Source organism: Notolepis coatsorum (assembly GCF_963971535.1).
Source record: "Notolepis coatsorum genome assembly, chromosome: 14".
Taxonomy (NCBI): domain Eukaryota; kingdom Metazoa; phylum Chordata; class Actinopteri; order Aulopiformes; family Paralepididae; genus Notolepis; species Notolepis coatsorum.
In genome coordinates, this window is record NC_140178.1 from 78,133,899 (window position 1) to 78,158,344 (window position 24,446).

The 24,446-nt window shown below is 42.9% G+C and overlaps 1 protein-coding gene across 2 annotated transcripts in view; it reads left to right on the top strand.

Moving 5' to 3' along the window:
* Positions 1-24,436, top strand: part of cUnh17orf75 (chromosome Un C17orf75 homolog) — a 42,895-nt gene extending 18,459 nt beyond the window's left edge. The window contains exons 2-10 of one of the 2 annotated variants that reach the window (XM_084328627.1): positions 4,077-4,151; positions 4,942-5,070; positions 5,406-5,534; positions 5,741-5,801; positions 6,454-6,573; positions 11,904-11,968; positions 12,644-12,777; positions 12,921-13,024; positions 21,220-24,436. In XM_084328627.1, the coding sequence (XP_084184753.1) occupies positions 4,077-4,151; positions 4,942-5,070; positions 5,406-5,534; positions 5,741-5,801; positions 6,454-6,573; positions 11,904-11,968; positions 12,644-12,777; positions 12,921-13,024; positions 21,220-21,423 (1,021 nt within the window). In that variant the 3' untranslated portion in view covers positions 21,424-24,436. The remainder of the gene's footprint in view (positions 1-4,076; positions 4,152-4,941; positions 5,071-5,405; positions 5,535-5,740; positions 5,802-6,453; positions 6,574-11,903; positions 11,969-12,643; positions 12,778-12,920; positions 13,025-21,219) is intronic. The other variant, XM_084328628.1, reaches the window with a different exon arrangement.
* The last annotated feature ends 10 nt before the right edge of the window (positions 24,437-24,446 follow it).

A 24,446-nucleotide genomic window follows, 5' to 3' on the forward strand; every position in this document is an offset into this window, starting at 1 on the left:
TTATTTTATTTGGAATATATTAATGACTGTATATACGCAAAAGTAGCCTAGTTTTAAGTTAACATATTATAAATGCCTTGATGATGTCATTCTTTATATAGGCCTATCAATTGTTTTTAAGCTCAATAAACTCTGACCGGAATTTATCCCATTTGTCCGGTAGATTGAAATCTACCGGACACTCAGACCTGCAAAAAAAAATTCTAATGGAAACCCTGATCCACACGCACACACTCACTTTAAATAAACAACACACTCAGGGGAGGAAACTAACTTTTTGGCTTACCAGCCAACTGGCGAGTATCTGATTTTTTTTACCAGCCAAACAGATTTTTTACCAGACAAAAAAAATCGCTAATTGTGATAATTACTTCTTTGTACGTCTTCGTCTAAATTGATTTTCAATCATAGTAAATTAATCACACTGTCTCTACTCTTCAAAATATTACATCATTAAATCACATATTAACATGAAAGAGGGAACTATTCTGGACTGGGTTGGGCTGAACTGGGCAGTGAAAGATGCTGGGTTGGGCTGGTCTAGGTTATACTGAATGATGAATTGAAAATGAATTGAAAATGGGGGACCCTGGTGTAAACAAGACGAAAGTCTTTCTCTGGTCTGCATCCCCTTAACAATTGCATGCATTGAGCCGTACTGTACTGTACCCATTCTGCAATCTGTTAAATAAAGTTTTCATTCATTCATTCATCACAGCTCAACTACTAGGAATGTGTGTCTGACTCTTAAGTGCAGGAAATATTCATCAGAAAGGGGGGACATGATGGAGGGAATGGAAAGAGCAGGTTTGACAGGAGCAGGGTTGAAGGGCATATTGGAGTGTGGAGGAAGTGGACAAGGCATTAAGCAAACAGGACTGAAATGGGGGACCCTGATGTAAACAAGACGAAAGTCCTTCTCTGGTCTGCATCCCCTTAACAATTGTGTGTATTGAGCTGTACTGTATTGTACCCATTCTGCAATCTGTTAATAAAGTTTTCAATCAATCAATACTGGGTTGGGCTGGTTTAGGTTGGACTGAGTTGGGCAGTGAAAGAACCAAGCATTTCACTGTAATGTAATAGCTAAATAAAACAACTTGAACTTGACTTGTTACATTTGCACTCTGGTTGTATGCCAAATGTATTCTGGTTGTACTGTACTTGTGCTGTAAGATGACAATACATTGGAACCGAATCGACAACGCTAGGGGTTCAGCAGGTGTATTCTGAATGCCAAGTATGACAACATCACCGTTGTGAAGGGCATATGGGCGAGTCACAGTGGTGATATGGGGGGAAACCCGGTAATAATAAAATGTCACTCGGCTGCATTTAAGCAAAGCCGCTCAGTATAGTCGTCCACTATGTTGAATGCGCGTTATGGTAGCTTGTTACATGCTAGGTAGCTAGCCGGCTAATGTTGTTGACTTGTCATTCTCATCCGACTCGAAGGAGACGCGTCGCATGCTGTTGTTCGCCCCCATGTCAGACCGCACTGATATCCGAAAGCGACGACTCTACATGCAATTATTTTCATCCACTGGTGTGTTTTTGTCTAAATTTGTCTACGTTGTCAAGCCGGCTGCCGGTGGCAGGAGTCTGTAGGTCCGCGCGGCGCGCGCAGTGATCTGTCCACTTCCCCTAGATGGGCGGCATCTTCTAGAAAATGAGTGTTCATTGGAGGAGCTTAGAGCGCATCTGTACAACGATGATGTTCATTGGTTATGGTCGGATTATTATGAGGCGCAAATGGGAGGAATCAAGGGGGGGGTCAGAGTTCGGCTTGTGCCAGTGAGCGAATCAGCAGATTGCAGAATGATTTTTTTGTTTTGTTTTGTAATTACTAGTACTCGCCAGACTGGCGAGTGCTCTTCATGAATTACTCGCCAAACGTAAAAAATACTCGCAATTGGCGAGTAAAGTGGCCTAATTTCCTCCCCTGAACACACTGTAGCACCCTCTTTAGACACTAACACACTTTATATTTATTCAGGGCTCTACAGTGCGACCATATTGCTCGCATATGCCCCTAAAAATATGTGTGTGCGAACCTGAAAAATCAATTACTCGCACGGCGTGCGAGTGCAGATTACAGCCTCATTCGTTCTTTTTTTTCTCCGCTGCGAGAATCGTTAAACTACAAGTCCCACAGTTCACAGCCGCATAAACGTTCCAATCACAGTAGAGTTTCCTGTGGTCACGCGACTGGAAACTGAAAGTAACGATCATCGTCACTGTCTGAGTCAGACAATACAGCCATGTCGAAGCCCATTCATTTTTATTTTGCGCGAAAGATACCGGAGAATGAGAAGTCAGGCGAGGCAGCTCATGTTACAGATGTGATAGTTAACGTTAACCAAGATACTGACGCTAGCCAGCATGCTAGCGAAGTTGGCCAAGCTAGCGAGGCTACACCCACTACTACCCCCACTGTAGCACCCAATGTAGCCACTGTAGCTAGCGAAGCTACACCCACTGGAGCCGGAGGGAAGACATACAAATTTAACGTGAATTGGCTAAACATTTTCCCATGGCTAGAGTTCGAAAACAATGTCATGTTTTGTAAATATTGCAAAGTAGGATCGATGCATTGCGATGCATTGTTACACCCCTACAACTGGCCCACTGTGTGTGTGTACAGCTAACTTGGCTATCGTTATCAACCGCAGAGGTGGGCAATAGGGTACAGCTGCAGCGCCGGACGGCCAGAGTGCAAGCGGTGTGGCAATAGGGGCCAGCTGCAGCGCCGGACGGCCAGAGTGCAAGCGGTGTGGCAATAGGGTCCAGCTGCAGCGCCGGACGGCCAGAGTGCAAGCGGTGTGACGTCGTAATTGGCAGAATCGACTGTCAATCAATGGTCTACCTGACACGCAAACTCATAAACAATGTTTCTGTACTGGAGGTGTACAGTATTTCAATAGGCAACCCTGAAAGGATTATTTTTCTAGAAGAGCAACACTAGCTCCCCCCTCTACTGATGGCCCTGGTTGTAAAGCCAGTGTCTCCTTTTTGTTCAATGTCACTGCCTTTCTTATTAGGCCTAGTTGTTGGCTACAACTTTGCCACAGTAGGCATTAATCACTTAATTAATAGTTCAAATGTCTGTGTCCCATTCCCGTTTGCACACGCAGATGATACACACACACGCACACAGTGGGCCAGTGACTTTGGTGGTATGTGCTATTGCACAGATGTGTGTCCCGTTCCTGTTTGCACATGCACGGATTGCACGCACAGTACAAATATACATTTATTTTTGAAAACAAAAATAAACTCTGTTACTTGAAATATTTTCACTGTGCTCCTAAATATTTTTGGGTGCTCCTAAATTTCTTTGTGTGCTCCTAATTTTTTTTTATTTAGGAGCACCTGTGCCCCTAGTGAAAAAGGTTAGCGTAGAGCCCTGTTATTGGTAAGGAGATTTGCACATCAATCTCATACCTCATTACACCTCACCACCACAAGGTGGCACCACAAGCTAAGCTATACCTCACCATTTCTACACTGTACTGTATATTGCTGTAACTCAGTTACCTTCTCTACTCTGCATTGTATATACTGTACATATACTGTATATATGTATATTGAACATTTTTGTTTTGTTTACACTTGTTTACGTACTTGGCTTTCTATTTTATACTTATATCATACTTATTTTATACTATCTTTTTATTTGATCTATTCTAGCACACTCTCAGGAGCAAAACAGAAAGAAGCATTTCATGCAAAAGTATTCTGTATTTCTGTATGACAACTAATAAAGAAACTTGAACTTGAAACTTGAACTTGGTCCGTATCTGCTTCTATTAATTTGTGCTAAGCTAGGCTAGCTCGCAGCCAGATAGTTTTCTACTGAACGCACAGAGATTAACTTGGTATCTATCTTCTTGTCTGACTCTGGAGAAGACGGTAAGCGCATTTACCATAATGTTGGCATGTTCCTTTAAAATGTTTGGAAAATGACCCAAAAGCCCTTGAACTCCTGACAATGGCATTTGCCGAGAAGCCAGTAACAGACCTGTGCACTAACAACTAACTAAGTGATGAATGAACTTAACTATCAATTGTCTTAGATCTGAGTCTACTGGGGAAAATGTGTCTTGGAACCAGAGAAGAGCAGATTCCACAGCCAGTCAGGAAGACTTTAGGTAACCAAGGAGCCGTCCGCCCACTTCCTCCTCGCTATCGATGGTTGTTCTTCTGTGGCTCTCGGTGTTGTGTTTTTCAGTGTGTGTCCATGGGGCTGCTACTGGAATCCAATCAACATGGAAATCAATGTTGTTTTTCTTTTCTGAATATGTACTCTGATCACTCATCAAACTGCTGATCACGGCTGGCTGTTTCTACAATGCTGAGTTACATAGGCTTTATACCTATCCTCTTCAATATGGGCTTACATCGGCTTTATACCTATCCTCTTCTATATGGGCTTACATAGGCTTTATACCTATTCTCTTCTATATGGGCTTACATAGGCTTTATACCTATCCTCTTCCTTATGGGCTCTCAAAGCATGTGTCATAAGCTGTGATGATGAGTGAAATAATACATAAAAAACTAGATCAACACGGCATGCGGCACAATAATCGTAATCACTCGATTATCTTGTTTTCATGATCGTGGGAAGCCAAAATCACAATTGGAATTCAAACTTGATTAATTGCCCAGCCCTATGGTGGACTAGTAACAAAGTACAACCAGCATCACATGTATTCTCTGTGAGAAATGAAAGGAATGGATTGATATGGGCCGTGTGACTCAGCAGGGTAAAGATGAAGTAAATGTCACTCTGTGGTGTTGTGGTGTCGATGTGGCTTCTTGTTCAGGTCATCAGTTTCTTCCATCTCCTCTCCATTGAGTTTGGCTGCCAGATTCCTCATCAGCTGCCGTTGGCTGCCTGCCTGCATCCGTACTAACTCTCTCTTGTCCCGCCCACAGCCTGACCCTAGTGGACAGTAGCCTGCCGCCGGAGGCGGAGCCTGAGCTGCGCTGTTACATCTCCAGGAGGCTGAGTAAAGGGGCCCTGATGGGGGGCATGGTGGGCAACATCGCCACTGTGGAGCTCAGGTGATAATGGGATGCTTCTATTGACCTTAAACTCTGCCCTCTTTTCTTGGGGTGGAGTTTGAGATGGGTCCATTTGTGCTATTCTGCATCCCCAGTAAAAACCAAAGCAAATAGTGATGATACAGTATAATGTTTGAGGGGTGACTAATAGCCACCATTGGCCACAGATGGAAGCTGTGATATTAGTGAAAGAATTACAAGGCTATATTCCAAAACAAAACTAGATCTTCTTTACTAATACTATCTTTATTTATTCTATTTATACTCTTTATTAAACATTGATTGGGTATGTATGCCATGGTGATCCAGTGGCTGTGATGACTGTCTCTCACCAGTGTCCCAGAGCAGGCGGTGGGTTGCTACTGCTGTTTGCTGGAGCAGGAGAGGTCCCCTGAGCAGCCTGACGTAGATGGAAATGGATATGTCATCTGCTTCATGGGAGGCTCTGAAAAAGGACTCAACTTATATCCTTCACTGGCAAACGGGCTGTGTTTTATAGTGTGATAAAGTTCAACAAGTGTGGAATGAAGTCCACCCACGTAATTAAACATATTGTACAATGTTACCCAGCATTAAATGCATAGCTAATCATTGCCATAATGAATTTGTTTTTCTCCCCCAATTGTGACCTTTGAACAGATGGGCCAATACATTCCTTGACTGATTGTACATTCAGATTGGAGCTGGATAAGTATGTCCAAGGCTTGCAGACCAGTCTGCAAACGCCAGAGGTAAGAAAATGAGTTGTAGTCGAACAGAGTTGGACCTTCTGTATTGTTGATGCAACATTGAGTGTGTTTTATGCACACAGTATTCCAGATACCAGCTAATATCCCAGCTATCTTGGTAGGAACTAGGTGTTTACGGAGTATGTGTCTTCACATGGGGCAACTTCTGGGTGTGAGAATGAAAGTTTATGAATGATGCCTAAACAACTACCATTTATGTGCCTTTGAGCAAGGCACTCATTCAGTGGCCAGCAATAGAAGGCTGCTTGTACTGGGCCCAGGTGTCACTTTATGTATCGTAATTGCCGGACTATAAGCCGCACTTGAATATAAGCCGCACCAGCTAGATATAGAACGGAAATTAAATGTGTACATATACAAGCCGCACCTGACTATAAGCCGCAGGTGTCCACTAGACACCTGAGAGAGCGCCCCTGGTGGCCGTTCGCTGTAAAAATCCATAGATTAGCCGCATCGTTGTATAAACCGCAGGGTTCAAAACATGGGAAAAAAGGTGCGGCTTATAGTCCGACAATTACGGTAATCGTGTGAGTGCGAAGCAGAGCATTGCTGAAAAATAACACCATGCTCCCTGTGTAGATAAAGGTAAAACTATATTGAAATAAGGTAAAAATATGGAACACATCATTTTCAGCTTCAGAACCTAGAGACGGAAGTGCGTCCCTATCTGAGCCAGTGGTACGAGGAGTCTGTGCTGCACATCCACCGCGTGGTTCAACTGGTGCAGGGCAGCATCAGCTTCCTGTTGCACGCTGTGAGTCACCTTTCACCCCTTCTACCCCCCTCTGAGTCACCTTCTACCCCCCTCTGAGTTACCTTCTACCCCCCCCCTCTGAGTCACATTCTACCCCCCTCTGAGTCACCTTCTACCCCCCTCTGAGTCACCTTCTACCCCCCTCTGAGTCACCTTCCACCCCCCTCTGAGTCACCTTCTACCCCCCTCTGAGTCACCTTATACCCACTGAGTCACCTTCTACCCCCCTGAGTCACCTTCTACCCCCCTCTGAGTCACCTTCTACCCCCCTCTGAGTCACCTTCTACCCCCCTCTGAGTCACCCTCTACCCCCCTCTGAGTCACCTTATACCCCCCTCTGAGTCACCTTATACCCCCCTCTGAATCACCTTCTACTCCCCTCTGAATCACCTTCTACTCCCCTCTGAGTCACCTTTACCCCCCTCTGAGTCACCTTTACCCCCCCCCCAGTCACATTTGACATAAGCCTAATTTGACCCCCGCTCTAAGCCACATTTTACCCCCTCTGAGTCACCTCTCACTACTTTTTTTTTTGAACAAATGTTTTTTATTTCCCCCCTTTTTTTACATAAAACCAGACACACAATACATAAACAATGGAAAACCACAATAAATCACAGGACTATGATTGACACAATAATGACAATAATGACAGTCCAGTACTTAAATCAAAATACATTTAGATTAAAAGATTTACCCATAATAAATGCAATACAATACCTATGCTCTTGCTCGCTCTTCCCCCCCCCCCCTCAGGACCCCCTCTTGGACAATCCATCCATTATTCCGTTTAACACCAGGAATTACAAATTCATATGCTAACCTTTATCCTCTCCACCACCTCTAACCAGATTGCTATGCTGGCTTCACTAACACCTAAAATTCTTGCGGTAGATATCTCTAGATAAATCACATCGAGATAGGTAAGAACCCATACCTTCCGGCACATTTTATCCGGTTGAATCCAGCGTGATGCTATCAGCTTTTTAGCAGCCGTAAGACCGGACAAAATTAGTCTCTTTACCTGTATAGAGGCTGCTAACTGCAACAGCAATACAGAAGGCAGTACAGTTATGGTCAGAGATAAAAATTCTGATAATTGCGTGGTTACTTCTTCCCAGAATGTCTTAACCGGAGGGCATTCCCAATACATATGCATAAATGTACCAATATCACAGTTTAAACATAAGGAGCATCGAGAGTCTTGTTTAAGCCCCATTAGGTACAAACGTCTAGGAGTTAAATAAGTCCTATGAATAAAATTAAGATTAATCTGTTGATGATCCGGGTTGCGTGATGAAAGCCGTACGTTTGCCCAAACTTCATCCCAATCAAAATCTACTTCCAAGTTTGGTATATCCTTCCTCCAGACTAAGTCTAGAGGAAGGACCTCATATGAGGACGTAAGTAAGTGATGATAAAACTCAGATACAAAGCCTCTCGATGTCTCCTTTTCATAAAATAATTTGTAATATCTGTGGTGTTAAAGTGGCACCTTTAATGGAACTCCATGAGCCTTTAAAGCTGCTCTTAATTGTAGATAGAAATAAAAAGATTTGGTGAGGTTAAATTTGTTATATATATCTTTAAAGCTGCAAAAACCCTGATCGTTGAAAACATCCCCCAATGTATGTATGCCCTTCTTTTCCCATTTGGTGAATCTGATAGGTTGTTGTGCAATAAGGAGTGAATTGTTATTAAATAGGGGAGAATGACTATGCCATTTATGTTGGTTAGTACATTTTTTCTGTGTGTCACGCCATATCCCAATCACATGTGTAATAAGAGGGCCAAATTTCAAGTTGCATTGCTTAATTGATAAGTTGGTGTATACTACATCCTGCAGTCTGTGGTGCCACTAAACCCCCGTTGGCTTTTTTTCTCTGTGCAGTAGATCTTTTTATTCATGGAGGTTTATTGTTCCAAATAAATGTATATGCGGCAGATTGTAATTTTTGCCAGTAACCAACAGGGGGGGGGGGGGGGGGTAACGGCAACATTGAACTGAAAAAGTTGATTCTAGGCAAAACATCCATCTTAACTATTGATGCTCGGGCCTGTACTGAGTTTTTTAGTTTTGACCACCTGCCGAAGTCGTCTGTGATCCTGTCTAGGAATCCGGCATAATTATACTTCACCGTTTGGCAAATTGTGGGAAATATCTCAACTCCAAGACATCTAAAGTGTTCTACCATTGGTATATTTACTGGGAGTGAGGTAGCCTTCGCAGTCACATTAAGTGGAAGGAAGGCCGATTTTGGCCAGTTTATCTTAAATCCCGATAGATTGCCAAAATCATCTATTACCTTGAAAAGATGAGGTAGTGAGGTGGTAGGGTTTTGCATGAACATTATTATATTGTCCGCATATAAACTGATATGATGCTGTGTGCCTTTAATTGAGATCGGCTCTATGGATTGGGATTGTCTTATATACTGTGCCAGAGGTTCTAGAGATAGAGCAAACAGTCCAGGACTAAGAGGACAACCCTGTCTGGACGAGCGCGACACAGGGAAGTTTGGGGAGGTGAATTTCCCTGTTATAATCATGACAGACGGATCTGTGTATAGTACTTTGATCATATTAATAAATCCATCTCCTAACCCCATCCTTCCAAGTACTGCCCATAAATAAGACCATTCCAACCTATCAAAGGCCTTCATCGCATCCAAGGCTAATACAGCTACAGGAGGTACAGCTTCTTTGCTGGCTTCTATCACATGCAGTAACCGTCTAATATTATCCGTGATCAGGCAGCCTCTTATAAAGCCTGTTCATCAGGATGAACTAAAGATGTCATATGCTTTTGAAGTCTGATGGCTAGTACCTTAGCGTACAGCTTAATATCGGTTCCGAGGAGGCTTAAGGGTCTATAACTACCACAGTCGGTGGGGTCTTTGTCTTTTTTAAGGAGGACCGTTATAAGTGCCATATTAACGTCCCTGGAGAAGTTCCCCTCTTTGATTGAGTATAAAATCATGTCAAGTAATAGGGGTCCGATTACATCCCAACATGAGAGGTACAGTTCTGGTGGGATACCATCCCATCCAGGGGCCTTACCACTTTGCAATTCAGATATAGCCTCCCTAAGTTCCTCTAGTGCATGGGTGTCAAACTCACGGCCCGCGGGCCAAATGCGGCCCGTCACGTCATTTGATGTGGCCCCCCAAGAGCTATTTTTTTTTTAACATTAATCTTGGGTTAAAAAATAGCGGTGTTAAAATAATTGTGGGTTAATGCGTTAATAAAGCTTTGACAGCCTTAGTTATTACACATTCTTACACATACATGTGTGTTGAACATCTGAGGTATTGATGAAGTAACAAAGGAAAAAAGCCAAAAGCACTTACTCCTCAGACATTCTTTGACAATTTTACAGCCCAAAATACAAAAAAGATCCAGGCGGAATAGGTAACAAAGGGTTGAAGAAATATTGTCTGAACTGTCAGATGCAAGCTGGCTGTGTGACATAACCGAGCATCTCGCTCAATTGAATAAGAAGCTGTAGGGACGCAAACAAGTCCCACCCAAAACTTGACCAATATAGTTGTGAACTGAGACAACCCTTATTTGGTTATTTTTGAGTACAGTTACAGTTGTGTGTTCATGCAGACACATAATAGCAATTTCATTACGAATTGAAAATGGGGGACCCTGATGTAAACAAGTCGAAAGTCTTTCTCTGGTCTGCATCCCCTTAACAATTGTGTGTATTGAGCTGTACTGTACTGTACCCATTCTGCAATCTGTTAATTAAAGTTAATTAAACTATCTTCCATTAGTTGGATGTATGGCCTCTGCAAGGTTGTGTGCAGCCATTTGTTTTTGTAACATCTGCTACATCTGTCCCACGTGTTCTTTGCAGCTCACAGGTGTTAGTTCTGCCCCTCTTGACTGTGACAAAAAGGTTTTGAACAAACTTAATGTCATGGCTTGTATTTGATGATATTCTTCTTTGTTATTTACTTGAATGGTTTGATCATTGATTGATGGAGTAATATGGGGTTCTGATAAACTAAAATGATTTGTTAAAATAACATAAGCTAACATATATTTTTACATCTATGCAAATGCATATGCAATATGTATAACTTGAATAAGTAATAAATACAGAAACAACATGTTTAACAATATGTAAATGAGTAGCTACATTTATTTTACATTACATTAACATTTATACGGTCTTTGGCCCTTTGAGGGCAACCATAATGCTGATGTGGCCCTCTGTGAAAATGAGTTTGACACCCCTGCTATAGTGTAATAGGTGCATCTAACTGTTTAGCGTCTTCCTCTGAAATTTTAGGTAGGTTAATTTGATCAAGAAATGAATCCAGTTTATTATGATCGAATATCACTTCTGACTTGTATAGGTTAGAGTAAAACACACTAAACGTCTCGTTGATTTTCTTGGGGTCTGTAACAAGTCCCTGTTGATCCTTAATAGCGGGTATATCAGCAAATTGTGCATTGGATCGTATCTTCATAGCTAGTAGGTGACTCGGTTTAGAGCCATGAAAGTAATAATGTTGTCTTGTACTGCGTATTTGAAATTCAGATTGTTGTCTTAAAATGGAGTTAATCTCTTTTTTTAACACTTTAATTTGAGACTCCAATTTACATGAGTAGTTGCGTTGTAAAGAAGAGAACAACGATGAGTGTATCATTTCCAGTTCTACCAATTTGGATTGACGTTTCTTGCAGAGGTTGGAGGCAAAGACAGTAGTGTTTTCCTTAATAAAACCCTTTACCGATCTCCATAACATTCTGGGGTCTTGTACCGAACCCTTATTACTCAGTAGGAAATGATTTAGTTTAATGCTGAATTGTAAATTGAATTCAGTGTTTTTCAACAGTGTCGGGTTAAAATGCCATCTTGGTGCTCGGGAAGTCATTCTACTAAAAGAGCTCACTTCTTGAAGTTTCAGGGTTTGTGGAAAGCCTACTGTAGCAATGTTGTGAAAATGGAAAATTGTGTTTTCAGGCCATATCCAAAAAGCATGAGCCAAGCTAATGTCACGTTAACACATTTTATAAGAACTACATAGCATACTGTTCATAACTGCAAAAATCATTGTAAATCTACCAAACACTGCATTCACTGTACTTGGGTTTTTTCTAAGTAGTAAACTATTTATTGACCAAACAAACAATACAGGAAGTGAATAGACGACCAAAAACATCTCCACTGTCATGTCATCTTTGCTTAATGTCTGGCATGCAACAGGTCCTCTGCATAATGGTCCAGATCACTGTCTTTGATGTCAATCATATTCCCTCTCTGTGCAAGAAATAGGAAATGTGCCATATTGACTAAAACATTCTATACTCAGGCTCTGAGTCACACACACGTGGATGTCATCAATGCAGACGAGAAGACAAAGGCAGATGTGGCCAGGTGAGACTGTTTATGCACTTGTTAAAAATACAAACTTTTTTTTTATCCACCTTTTCTACCCATTTTCTATTTTTCTCCCATCTCAATTTCGTATTATCCAATTCTTCCCTCCCCTGTCTTGAACGTTGCTAGACTATGCCTCCCACTGGTCGGTTGTTGGGAGGACAGAAGCCTTGCATCACGTGTCCCCTCCGGTACACGAGGAGGCAGCCTGTCGCATCTTTTCACCGCAGCAGCTCGAACTCTCAGTGGCGAGGAGTAACGCGTGGGAGGCTCATGCTGCCCCCGCTACTTCCTGCTTCCGCCGCACCGGCGTCACCAAACCGACCTGTAGGAGTCGCTGTCCACAACGTCCAATCCCCACCCACCGGTTTTCCCACCCTCTAACACTTGCCAATTGTGTTCGTACGAACGACCGGCCAGCCGGTAGCAACGCCGAGAGCTGGGCTCGAACCCAGCGTATCCTGCGTTAGTGGCGAGCGCCTTGCCCACTGCGCCAATCAGCCGCCCTTAAAAATACTAACTTAAAGCTAAAAACAATAGCTGTGACAGCTGACAGGAAGTGAGTTATACACTGCCCCTTGCCAAATTGTATGTTGACAGGCTATGCATATGTCACTATGTATATTGTACAATAAGTATATTGTATTTGACCACTGGTCCATGTTTTATTAGGTTCATCAAAGCAGCCAGTCTGCAGGGCCTGTCTCAGCAGGACACCACCTCTCTGTGTACGGACATCACTGAAATCATACAGACTGACCTCATCGTAGACTGCTCCACCAGCCCACCTACTCTCTCCAACACTGGTAGGTCACACACACACTCTTATGAATCTACAGGTAATGCCAGAAGATGGCCACGCTACAGGACACAGAACATTTGCTCTCAGCAGATGAATACCCTGCACATCTAAGACAGCTTATTTTAACACCTGTTTTCTTCCTCCCAGTAAGCAATCGTTTCTGTGATGACTGGATTCAAGCCTTTCTGAACGCAGCTGAGCGCTGTAATCCCTTCCTGCTCAGACAGATCCTGGAGAACTTCAAACTCAAGGTAATACACACACACACACACACACTTAAATTTCAGTTAAATTCAGTTAAAAACCTATTGTACTGGTAGGCAAATCGAAGGTTATCCTATAACCCTAGTTACATGAGTTCTTGTGCGCGTTCTGCTCTGGTGGGATTTAACCTCATGACCTATATATCACTTAAAGCAGGGGTCTCAAATTCGCGGCCCGCAGGATGATATTTTGCGGCCCCCTACTTGACATCAAAGTTTAGTGTTAATGCGGCCGCGCGCAACTGTTTGCCGAGTCGTTGCGCGAGAGTTGGACGATTATGGTGCTGCGGCACTGCAGATCCAATGATCCGCACGGACGTTCGACGGTGTTGCACTCGCTACCCAGTCTGTAAGAGTAGCAGTCGCAGAGGCTCTGGCTAGTAGTAACGTTATCATGTTGTGATTTTCGATGCAAAATAAATATTCAACATTCTCTTTTGAGACTCCGCCTCAGACTCTTATCCTTTGGCACTTGGAACTTGCTGTACTTTGCTTGCAGGTCTGCAGCCATTATTGCTGGATTATGAATAGCACCAACTTTAGCCAAGGTACCGTTAGCAAGCTAAGCTAGCTTTCGCTGACCTAGCTTGTCTCCCCGCATTGCCATTTGATAACATTAGTCAGCTAACGCTAGTCAGTAGCTACTTGACTTAAATACGATTCACTGTGGGTGCATTATTGTTGATAGATGGACAGTGTCAGGTCCTGGAGAAAGGACAGGCCATCATCTGATTTGATGTAACGTTAAAGCGGATGTTGTTCCAACTAGCTAGCTTTTCAGCTGTTAATGCTACAGTATAATAACACCAGCAAGTGAAGCACATCCCGTCCGAGCTCCCTGTCACACGCTCTGTCGGGGACAATGGAATTTAAGAAAGTGTATCTGCTGTTAAAATGACAAACAGCATCACACTTTAAAACACGTTCATTTTATAATCATCACTCTCCGCAAGAGATAAATGACGTCATGCGATCGGAGGCTAGAATTTCCGATACTGGTGAATGAATGAATGAATGAAAACTTTATTTAACAGATTGCAGAATGGGTACAATACAGTACGGCTCAATACACACAATTGTTAAGGGGATGCAGACCAGAGAAAGACTTTCGTCTTGTTTACATCAGGGTCCCCCATTTTCAATTCATAGTGTGGTCTTCAATTCATATGCCTTTTCATAGATAGATAGATATATTTATAGACATTTTACAGCAGCAAGCATGCAAACTAAACGGATATCCTGATGAATTGAAAATGGGGGACCCTGATGTAAACAAGACGAAAGTACTTCTCTGGTCTGCATCCCCCCAACAATTGTGTGTATTGAGCCGCACTGCACTGGTATCGGAACAACTCTAATTTTAATGCAACCTTTCCTCAAAATTCAGTGCTAAGAACCACAAAAATAAATGGAATGAAATCATCATATCAAGCTGCAAGCAGAATTATTGTTAAATCTATGTCACAACGAGAAAAAGCAACCAAGTCCTCACTCAGTGGCAAGAAGCCATTCTCTCTCTCTGATGCATACATAATAAAATAATGTATGACTGAAGTGATGGAGACCATGTTTGAAGGCAAACAAAAGCAAATCCCCCTCAGATCGCACAGCAACCAATAACTGAAATACTGGCTGGTGATTTGATTAAATTACCAGAGAAATACAAAAAAAAATAGCTTTTCATTTATCTATTTATTTAACTGTATTAAACAATATAAAACGAATTGGCCATAATTTACTGAGCAAACTAATGCTTACTGCTGTAACCTACTAATAACACAGTAAATCTTTTGTGTTTTATTTTTTTTATTATTTTTTAAACAAACATATAAACAAACATGACAACACACGATAAGATATACAAGCATTATTAACAGTGCACATCCAATGAAATCAGAGACACAGTAAATCTGAAGATTATTATATAGCAGATGCCTTGGAGGATAAGTCGTGGACAACTGTAGCGTGTGCTTGTTTATACATAGCCCCTTTCATGACTGTGATGCTTGAATACAGGGGCAGGGCTGTGCATCAGTCACGAAAGGGGCTTGTTTATACAGAGCTGGTATGACTTGCTGGCTGAAATACGGACGAGAGGGAACTAGGTAGCGGGGCTATATTACTTTTAACATGTGCTTAAACCCAGTGTTCTCGACAACGGAGTATGGTCGCAGATCTGCTGCTATAAAAACACCTATGGCGTTTGTTATTGCTTTGGCCCGGTCTGAATTAATAGCGAGATGCTGCTTGAATGCCACGGGGAGCTGGGTTTGCACTAGGATCTGTTTCTTCCGTGTACCAGTGATATTCACATTCGGGTGATGCCGTTTCAAATGCGTGATAAAGTTTGCAATAAAGTTGAACAATGACATGGCTCTGGCTTGTCAGTTAGTATTGACTCGCCATACTAAGGCTAATATGCTATGCTGAATTACAGCTCTCGTTCAGCGTGGCTGCGCGCTGCGTGGGATGAACAAACAACATCCGGTTAGTTGTGCACGTTATATTAGGGCCGGGGGGATTTAAGTTCCGCAAAAAAAGGTTCCGTACCGTTGCAATCGTTCAGTGCACAGCGCGTACTGTACCGGAGGACCACATTGAGGTGGTACAGTACATATTTGCGTACCGTTACACCCCTAGTCCTCAGTGAGTGAGGAGCAGAACGCTCACAAGAACTCATGTAACTAGGGTTATAGGATAACCTTTGTTACATTTCGTTCTTGTATCTCGTTCTGCTCTGGTTGAGGTCCTCTTGGCTGAGGTCCCCTTACTACCATCAGAACACTGGCGAGGGTCCGGGCACCCCTCCTAGTGGGGGGGGGGGGGGGTGGGGGGGGGCAGGACAGACTGCGAAAAAAGGGGACAGCACCCAAAAAATGCACAAGGTGAGTAGACCGCGGGACAGAAAGACCCGAGCCTACCCCACCGCACGTCCCGCTCGCCACCAGGGAAACGTACGCGAAGCATAAGCTCGTGGTACCGCTCCCACAACTCGGGGGGGTCGGGGTTCCAAACCCTGACCCCGCCAGCGAAGCCTTAGCAGCGGGGCGCGGAGGAGGTCCCAGCCGAGTCCAGGAGCCAGGACCTGACAAAAGGGACCTGGTGAGGTCAACAAGGCCGTGGCATCGAGACCTCTCCTGGGCCCTCATTTATCAACGTGGCGTACGCACAGATATGTAACCCGTGCGTACGATCATTTCTAAGCAAAGTGTAGGATTTATCAATTTGAACTTGTGCTTGACTTTGTGCGTATATTTAAGCACAGGTCGGACCATGCATAGTTGACGCCGGTGGTAGAATATATTATTACAACAAGGAAATAAGCACTGACTGCGCTCCGCGTAACTCAACTCGTTATTATTTTGCGCATATATTGCAGAAATACGGGAACGTTTTGATTATATTTTAAAGGCTTTGCCATTGTTAAACGTAATAAGTGGAACCCTGAAGCTGTAAGCAGAATACAAGTCATATGAACACCCACGATATAGTGTTCTTCACCCTTCCTATAAGAAAGAATAAAAAACGCATTGCAACGAGAACAGACTGAGGTTATTTGTTGAGTGTATGTGTATACAAAACCCTTGCAATAAATGTGTCTTAAATGAATGAAAAGCATACATGCTCTGGACACAGATCATATATCGTGTGGGTGATATCATGACTTGTATTCTGCTTACAGAATTTCACTTATTTAGTTTTACAATATCAAAGCCTAAATCAAAACGTTCCCGTATTTCTGCAATCTATGCGCAAAATAATAACGAGTTGAGTTCTAAGTAACAAAGAACGTATTACATGCTGGTAGGCTGATAAACTATGATATGAATATGATATGATATAAAGGTATAGCCTACTGGTCCGTCCGCGAGGATATCGAGTACTCGGATAGCCATTAAATGCAATTTGCGAATATAGGCTAAAGCGACGGCCTATAGCCTATACATATTATTTAATGTCTTCATAAGCGTAAAGATACAACAGCTACATTAATGATCAAGTTAGTTTACTGTATGCAGGCTTCGCATGGCTGTGTGTTATATGCGCAAGTTACTGTTGCATAATGTAGGCTGGCTGCTATTATATGTAATTCATAGGCTACCTAATACCAACAACAAAATAGATTGTATCATATGCCTCTACACACATTATATTATACACATCATATTATATCTTGGTTCGGCAGCGCCTCTGTGAACAATCTCTCAGAGTTTGCTCCATCAATAAACAAATCCAATGTGAACGGGATTCCACTCGGTCAATGTACAAATAATCTGCGATGCGCATTTTGGCTGATAATGTGGCCGGAGTCTCATTCAGGCCTAATTGTATTTAATTCAATTGTAATGTTATTACTGGGGTATCTAAAACATCACTTAAATGCAGATCAGGGTTATCCACTGAAGCCATAATGACTCTGACCAGAACCACGGGCTCATGACGAGCGCACATAATAGGCATTGTAGAGCGCAGAGTTGGCGTGCAGTGCTTAATGTCATTACAGTGCTTAATGTCGGGTCAGCTTGTTTAAAATGAAACGCTAAATACTATTATTCTGTGTGTCATGTTTCTAAATAAGATTGTTCACAGCGGGAAATGCTGTATATACGTTCAATTTGTTGGTTGGACCTCAGTGATCAATCTCGCTCTCAGTGAAGTCTCTCAGGCTACGTTTAGACGGAGAGAGTCTGAACAGAAACCGCAAAAGTCGTCTTGCGGTCTCACTTTTAATTTTGCGTTTAGACTAGCGTTTTGGGATGGAATTCTGCGTGCAGACGACGCTGTAACGACTCGAGACGACTGAGCCCCACTGTCACACGATTGGCGCATATGTCACATGACGTGCTGTGAAGACCCGCCCTACTCTGCCTCTGATTTGCAGACTGTGGGTGGGGAATGTGATTGGACCAAAGCAGAGTCACTCACAGACAGTGGGTCCAGTACTAATAGTTGTGATAGCCGCGGGACAGATTCTTGTGTATTTAAAAGTACTGCCAATGTAGCCTTCAGGTGATCGCCATGGATAGAATCAGACATGCTTTGTTTACGCTTCTAGGCTACTGGCGCATGCCTGTGATGTAAGCAGTACGCGCGACGAGAGCCTTGACAACCCTTTCGTCATCGTTTTATGCGGTTTGACAGTTTAGATGATAGCGCAAAGGTTTATCGTTTCTAGGAATTCCACCCTGGAAGGTGGTCTCACTTTTTTACGGTTTCACCCCGTAAAAACGCCGTTTCCGAAAGGCACATCCGAAAAAATATTTTTGTGGATTCACCTGCTAGCGTTTCCGTCTAAACAGGGCCTCAGAGTTCGCTCGGGTTAGTCCACTTTTCCACATTTCATGGGGGTGTTCCATTACCGTATATGGTTAATCGGGCGGTTCTGGTATGCAAATACGTGAAAGTGTGCATGAGCCTCAGCGTAGGAGCAAGGTGATATTTATCATGACAGGTGTGCGTAGGACCTGTGTACGCACGTGTGATAAATCCAGTTTTTTTTTGTGCGTGCACACATTCTAAATTCTGTGCTTACGTATGAAAATAGAATACTTTCTAAGAAAAATTGATAAATGAGGGCCCAGGCGTTTACTCGTGACACCACCCTTTACACCACCAGCGCATCGGACAGGACACAACAGGTGAAGGCCCTTCTCCGCCTGGCAAGGACCCCCTGAGGAAGAGGCTCTGAAAACTCTCAGAGGAGGAGGCTCTGTGAGGGGGAGGCTCTGAGGGGGAGGCCCCGAAAAACTCCCTGAGGAGGCTCTGAAACTCCCTGAGGAGGAGGCTCCGAAGCTCTCTGAGGAGGCTCTCCCCCATAATCCTGTGGGGTCAGCTGGCATACCGGGGAGACAAACCACTCCAAAAGAGGGGGTTGATCCCTTAACCCAGGCCGACAGGTAACAAGAGCAAAGCTCGACCTGTGCCTGGAGGACCGTGAACTACACAGGAGCGCTTAGACATTACATTTACATTTAGTCATTTAGCTGACGCTTTTATCCAAAGCGACTTACAAGTTCTGTACGACAAGCCATCAGGAAGGGCACAACTCTATCAGCTGAGCAACAATGTTCATCAAAGTGTTGAGTGCTACAGTGTAGGTTAGTTTATTAGGACAAGTGCATGACAGTACGGTTAGTTAGGGTTAGATTTTTTTTTTTTTTTTTTTTTTTTTAATTCAGATAATGGTTGAAGAAGTGCGTCTTTAGTCGACGGCGACGGCTTAGAGGGGTTGATTGCTAATAAACAGCACCCCGATTTTCGCGAGCAGCGCTGGCCTGGCGCTGGGCAGAGGTAAACTCCCTCCCGGCCGACCGCATAAACGCCATTATGCTGTTAGGACAGACCAGGGCGCGCCGGTCCCTAAGAAGGCTGTTTCAAATAAACATTTGAGAACATGCCCGGGGCCAGGCGTTGATATCGGTCCCTTAGGACCAAGCGCTGAATGAATGAATGAAAGAAAACTTTATTTAACAAATCGCAGAATGGGTACAATACAGTACGGCTCAATACACACAATTGTTAAGGGGATGCAAACCAGAGAAAGATGTCTTGTTTACATCAGGGTCCCCCATTTTCAATTCATTATGATATCGAGCAGCGTTAGGCTCGTAAAACCTGAGAACGGTGTTGGGCGAATTCCGATAAGAAAGAGCCCCAACCCATCGTCTCTCCCCCCTATTTGGGTAAACCGGGGGAAGACCGGTCCTTGCAAGGATACCGACACAGGATTTATACACAGAGCCTGGGAAAAAACCATCCGTCACAAATTCCGCTCTCATGAGAGGTGAAGATGCCAGGTTTATCACGTAGAGACCTCTCATTCGACAACGCGAGTTGGGATCTGCCATGCAGACCCCAAGTCACGGGCATACCCCTCGGGCCAATAAGAAAACTCGAAACCTGTGACATTTACTATGGCCGCGAACCTCAGCCCCACTCTCTAAGTTGATGGGTATGGGGAACCCCTCCCCCTCCTCGCGACGAGCAGGATATGCAAATACTTGCTCTGACGTCGAGCGAGCTGAGGGCGTTAGCCCAACCTGACAGAGCGGAATCCCACGTACGTGCGTCATGGTGCTGATGTGTACGAGGGATACCGAGTGATGGGAGTGCTCGTTTTAAGCCACTTCCTCATCACCCGTCATCAGCATTTCACCAAGGATACAACATACCCAAAGGGGAGGGTTTATCCCCACCCCCCCAACCAAGCTCACGTAAAGCGAAAAACATATGAGGCAAAAACAAGGAGCAGTGCTACTAGCCGTGTGTTGGTTTTACAAGCAAAAAGACATACACATGCCTGCTTTATTGCTTTGAAAACAGTCAAACACGACAGCTAACCACCAAACCGTGGGCTCTGGGACTACGTCTGTTTAAAAAATGCGTCCACCTGAGTCCCTACAGCTCCGTTTCATAAGCAAAAACTTGCTGTCCGCCATATTTTACCTTACTACGTAAAGTGAAAACATACGAGGTGAAAGAGGAAAGAGGGTCTCGATGGTGATGCCATTCTTGGTTTCTACCAAAAAGTAGTAACAAAAAATAGCAAGACAAAAAACCTATAATCTAAGAGCCAGTATTCACTTTGCTGACGTGCGCCTGTAGCAAAACACTTCCGAAATGAATGATGATAGAAGGAAGAAGCACAGTCACGCCCTTCGCTTATATCCATAAGCGGAAATAGGCATGGCCGGACAAGTGAAGGTGCATGTAGCGAAAGCTTTCAGTGATATATAGGTCATGAGGTTAAATCCCATCAGAGCAGAACGAGATACAAGAACAAAATGTAACTGTAGGTTTACACAAACACTTTAAAACCATCACAATACACCACCAAAAGAGCAGCAAGAAAGGTGTCTGTTGATAAAACCCTAGACTGTGTATTCTGACTTCTTATAAGACCATGGACTTTGTATTCTGTTGATAAAACCATAGACTGGGTATTCTGTTGATAGTACCATATAGTGTGTATTCTGACTTCTTATAAGACCATAGACTGTATTCTGACTTCTTATAAGACCATAGACTGTGTATTCTGACTTCTTATAAGACCATAGTCTGTATATTCTGACTTATTATAAGACCATAGACTTCTTATAATAGCTATATTACTCATACTTTCTTTCACTGTGTGTTTTAATAACCCTTGCTTCCTTTCCTCCACAACCCCCCTCCCCCTCCAGGCCATCCAGGACATGAACAGCCTGAAACGCTTTGTGCGTCAGGCAGAGATGAGTCACTACGCTCTGTTCCGCTGCTGCCAGTTCCTGCAGGGTTGTGGTAATGGAGACGTGTTGCTGCAGAACGCCAGGGCCGAGCATAGCGACCTGCCTGAGGCCTGCAGCATCGTAGCTGTCCTGGAGGAGTTCCTCAAGGGACAACCTTAGGCCCAAGCCTGATTCCATTACAACACTGGGCGTGGATTTAGCACCAGCCACGATCCACAATGTATTTTTGGTTGTGGTTAGTATGTCTACTCTTCCAGCCACTTGGTAGACTACTAACCGTTATTCATAAGTGGCTAGGGGAAATTGTTAATCCACAAGTCACTATCAAAACACCAGTTTCTTGCCCTAACTGGTTATAATTTACCTCCCATCTAGCAGAGTGCAGTGATAGGTACAGGGAGGTACAGGGTGATACACTAAACAACACAAACACCCAGTTTCAAAGCTAGGCTCCCTCCTTGAAATGTGTCCTTGATTTCTTTGAAGTAGTTTACTACCGGTAATTCAATAAATTGATCTGACTGTATTGATCTCACCAGTTAAATCATGTTGGATAAGTTGTTCTTATTCAAGGAAAATGAAGGATGCATTTTAGGTGGAAAAATTATACGAATTCAGCTTTTTATATTGTTGGTAATGTTTAAAAAGGGTAAACTGAGACTATATTTAAGCCTCTCAATCTGGTTGAATATAATACATTCCTTTGTCTGACACTTTTGCCGTATTCTACTGTACTGTATGTGTGTGATGATGTTATGATGTGGTATATATATATATATATTCCTTGTGCTATGTACAGTATGTTGATGCTGAATGACCAAGTACGTTCCAGCTGAAATAAGCATTGATTTCACACACAAAAAAATCCCATATACCTATATGGTCTGAACCATGATATAAAACAGCAGATGCAACATGTCATAATCAATTGACATTCTGGGATGGGACCATATGGCAGCCATCTTACCTGGGTCCAGTTCTAAATTAGCTGTAATTGGAACCAATGGTGAAAGAGTGTAAGACTGTGCCCATCTAGAATAAACCCAGAAAACTTTCAATTCTGGTAGGATTTTGATTATAATAGCTCCAAGACAACAAATCATGCGTTCAACCATGAATATAATCTTGTTTAAACCTTTATAATTGTGCATTTATATTGTAGACAATTATAAAAATTTTGCAAGTTCACCGAAACCTATTATGTAATAACTGTATTTAGTATTATGAATGAATAATATACTACATTAAACAATATGCTTTATGTAGAAATCCTAAATAGATTCAGTATTATGGCCTATATTGGCAGCCAATTACAATCAGAAACACAAGAGAGAAACACACCCACTGCATATATTTATTACCTTTGACCTTTAAGTTAGCTTAGCTAATGTTAAATCGTTTGCTGGTTATAACATTTTTGTTTAGCTAACAGATCAATGATGTTGAGAGCTAGCAACCAGCAATACCATTTGACTCAGTTGGTCTGTAAACGTAACTTGGCTAACGGTAAAGTTACCTAGTTCACTAACTTTTTGTAGTTTCAGTTGACCCATATGTAAATCATCTCATCTCATCTACTCTATACTGACATGTGGAAAGTGATGCCAGCCTCCCTGGTGTCTTTGGTCCTTTTAGCACAGCAGTTAGGCAGCGCTACACAGCAGTTAGGCAGCGCTACACAGCAGTTAGGCAGCGCTGCACAGCAGTTAGGCAGCGCTGCACAGCAGTTAGGCAGCGCTACACAGCAGTTAGGCAGCGCTGCACAGCAGTTAGGCAGCGCTACACAGCAGTTAGGTAGCGCTACACAGCAGTTAGGCAGCGCTAGACAGCAGTTAGGCAGCGCTAGACAGCAGTTAGGCAGCGCTGCACAGCAGTTAGGCAGCGCTACACAGCAGTTAGGCAGCGCTACACCATAGGTGGCTATTGTAAACAATACCCAGGCAGAAAGGCTAGAGACCCAGGTAAGAGGGCATGATTTATAACATGTTGTACCTACTGTTTTATATCCATCATTCGAACACTATCCCTACTTGGTGGCTTAACTGACTAAATGTAATCTTTTTATTGATCCTAATTGTAATTTTTAACAATGGAATAATGACTTTCTTCACCTTATTTCAAGTTGTAATTGTTATCATGTTCTAAAGAGAAACATCTAATGCACAAACCACTTTTACCTTTCGCTCCTGTTACACAGCTCTTGCTTCTGCTTACATTTTGACTTGATACTTGCACTACTATTTAATTGTATTTGTTTTTGTCATTTCTGTGTCATCAAGTATCAAGTGCTGTGGGAATGCAGTCTTGTAGATAATAGAGGTAATCTTTAAATAAAGTGTGTGTAAAATATGCGGTTTACAAACTAGTCACCTTCACAACTCTCACCAGCCTAATGGTCTATGCTGAGGACAAGACAGAAAACATATCCCGTCATTGTGCCTGTATGAGACTACATTTACTAAGCATTTGCCCCGTACTTCAAGTTTGTGCCACAGAGAAAGAGGAGCTTGCAGGAGGGGTTAGGCATTAAAGTGGCGGCTGTTTTCACTTGGGCTTGTTTGTGTCCCAAATGTTATTCTACGGAACGTCTACTGGGAGGGAGACGGAAAGGTCATTGCAAAATGGCTGCAAAGGGGGCATTGTGACATCACATGAAAACAAAGGATAGTGTAAATGTTGACAGACTTCAATATATGATGTATACCCATTGGAAATGCTCAGTAAATGGTTGTCTAGTCATAGTACACTTGTGACGTGTTTTGCTGCTGTTTGATTACAATTATCTGTATGTGATCGAATACCATGAATTTATGATTTGTTTTATCATTGTGTATCTGAATCTAAAAAGGACAGTTTCCCTGTAAGTCCCTAATAATTTTGTTTGTTTTCTTTCATTGAAGATATCCAATAAATTCCACGAGTAGGCTTGAGCCATTTCAGGGAAAACCAGCCCGAAGTGTGTGATTGAGCAATATTATTGACGGTTGTATGCTCTGTAAAATGTCATGTCAGTGAGTCCGTTTTTGTAACAGTGGAGCATGCAGTGATTGATGTGCATACATCCCTTGTATAATCCCTCAGCTCTGTACAGTGGGTATATAATGTTAAAAATATATATATGGTTCTTGGTCTTGTAAATAAGAGCTGAAATAAATAGTGCTATTGACCCTGAGTCTGAGAAA